Source organism: Micropterus dolomieu, linkage group LG02 (assembly GCF_021292245.1).
Source record: "Micropterus dolomieu isolate WLL.071019.BEF.003 ecotype Adirondacks linkage group LG02, ASM2129224v1, whole genome shotgun sequence".
NCBI classification, from domain to species: Eukaryota; Metazoa; Chordata; class Actinopteri; order Centrarchiformes; family Centrarchidae; genus Micropterus; species Micropterus dolomieu.
Genome location: NC_060151.1, coordinates 4,694,522 through 4,696,048, shown reverse-complemented (window position 1 = coordinate 4,696,048; position 1,527 = coordinate 4,694,522). Strand labels below are relative to the sequence as shown.

General features: G+C 37.9%; 1 protein-coding gene across 1 annotated transcript in view; it reads left to right on the top strand.

Moving 5' to 3' along the window:
• LOC123957787 (deleted in malignant brain tumors 1 protein-like) overlaps positions 1-1,527 on the top strand; it is an 86,640-nt gene that overhangs the window by 79,352 nt on the left and 5,761 nt on the right. The window contains exon 8 of the mRNA XM_046030856.1: positions 1-178. Coding sequence (XP_045886812.1) covers positions 1-178 — 178 coding nt within the window. The remainder of the gene's footprint in view (positions 179-1,527) is intronic.

Here is a 1,527-nt window from a genome sequence, read left to right as displayed (position 1 = left end):
CAGCAGACCTCAGGCTCATTCAGAAAGACCCAAACATCAAGTACCAACTCTGCTACCTTCATTATACCTAAAGTGAACTTTGATAACGAAGGATCGTACCAGTGTCAGTATCAGACAAGTGTTTCAAGACGAGACTTCAGCTCCCCTTTAAGTGACTCTGTCAGACTCTCTGTTACTGGTAAGGAAATGAATCTGTTTCATTCACTTGTTTAAAGAAATAATTCAACATGTTGGGAAATAAACAATTTTGTTCTTATATTGAGAGTTAGATAAGACTGATCCTCATCTCATAGCTGTCCTTTAAATATGAAGCCACAGCCAGCAGCTAGTCAGCGTAGCTTAGCATAAAGACTGGAAACAAGGAAACAGCAGTAACTTACTGAAGGCAACCAGAGGGGACCGAAAAACTTAAAAGGCTTATTTCCCTTAATGGCGAACTATTCCTTTGGCATAAAGGAAATTTAGCAAACTAAAAAAGCAGAAAAAACGTGTAACTCAAATTCAGTCCATTTACTGCTCTAATATTGTGTTGTTTTTCAGTGAGACTTCCAAAGCCCAGCATCTCCATGAATCCTGCTGGTGAGGTTACCTGGGGTCAGGACGTCAGCGTCACTTGTTCCATCTCAACTCAGCATTTAGGTGGAACATTCCTCCTGCAGCAGACCTCAGGCTCATTCAGAAAGACCCAAACATCAAGTACCAACTCTGCTACCTTCATTATACCTAAAGTGAACTTTGATAACGAAGGATCGTACCAGTGTCAGTATCAGACAAGTGTTTCAAGACGAGACTTCAGCTCCCCTTTAAGTGACTCTGTCAGACTCTCTGCTACTGGTAAGACAAATAAATACATAAATTAAATACAGCAATTAACCCAGAAAAGTGTACAGTAACAGGGTTGGGAGGATTACTTTAAAAATGTAATCCGGTACAATTACTAATTATTTACTTATAACATAATCCAAGTACCACAAAATAAAAGTAATGTAATCTGATTACTTTTAGTTACTTTTGGATTACTTCATATGCAAATGAAGACAAGTGAAGATGCGTTGTCTGCTTAGTGTGACATAGAATAACAAAATCTTCCGTTCCCAAAATCCATGTTTAAATGTTTTTCTATGATATGCTTTGCACTATGTCTGGCCCATCAATGACAAAAACGTTGTTTTAGAGGTATTCCTGATGATATTTAAGAATTTGTCATTTGGACAGCCATTTTAAAATGTTGATGACTCACTCTGCACTTGTTGTATTAATTTAGCGTCCAGTGAAAAGATTTCTCAATATAAAGCTGCTGAAGCATCGTGTTTCACGGACCGGGCGCCATTGAATGCTGTACAAAAATAACTTTTTCACTGATTTTGGTTAAACTCGATCATATTTGATGGAGAAATGTTAGAAAAATTTAGAAAATATATTCTAATTTTCTCTCTGGTGTCCCCCAGCTGCTCTGCCTCAACTCTGTGATTCACAGAGTTTCCTGATGGACAGAGAGCTTTAACTTGTTGCTGAAGTTAGTTTCTT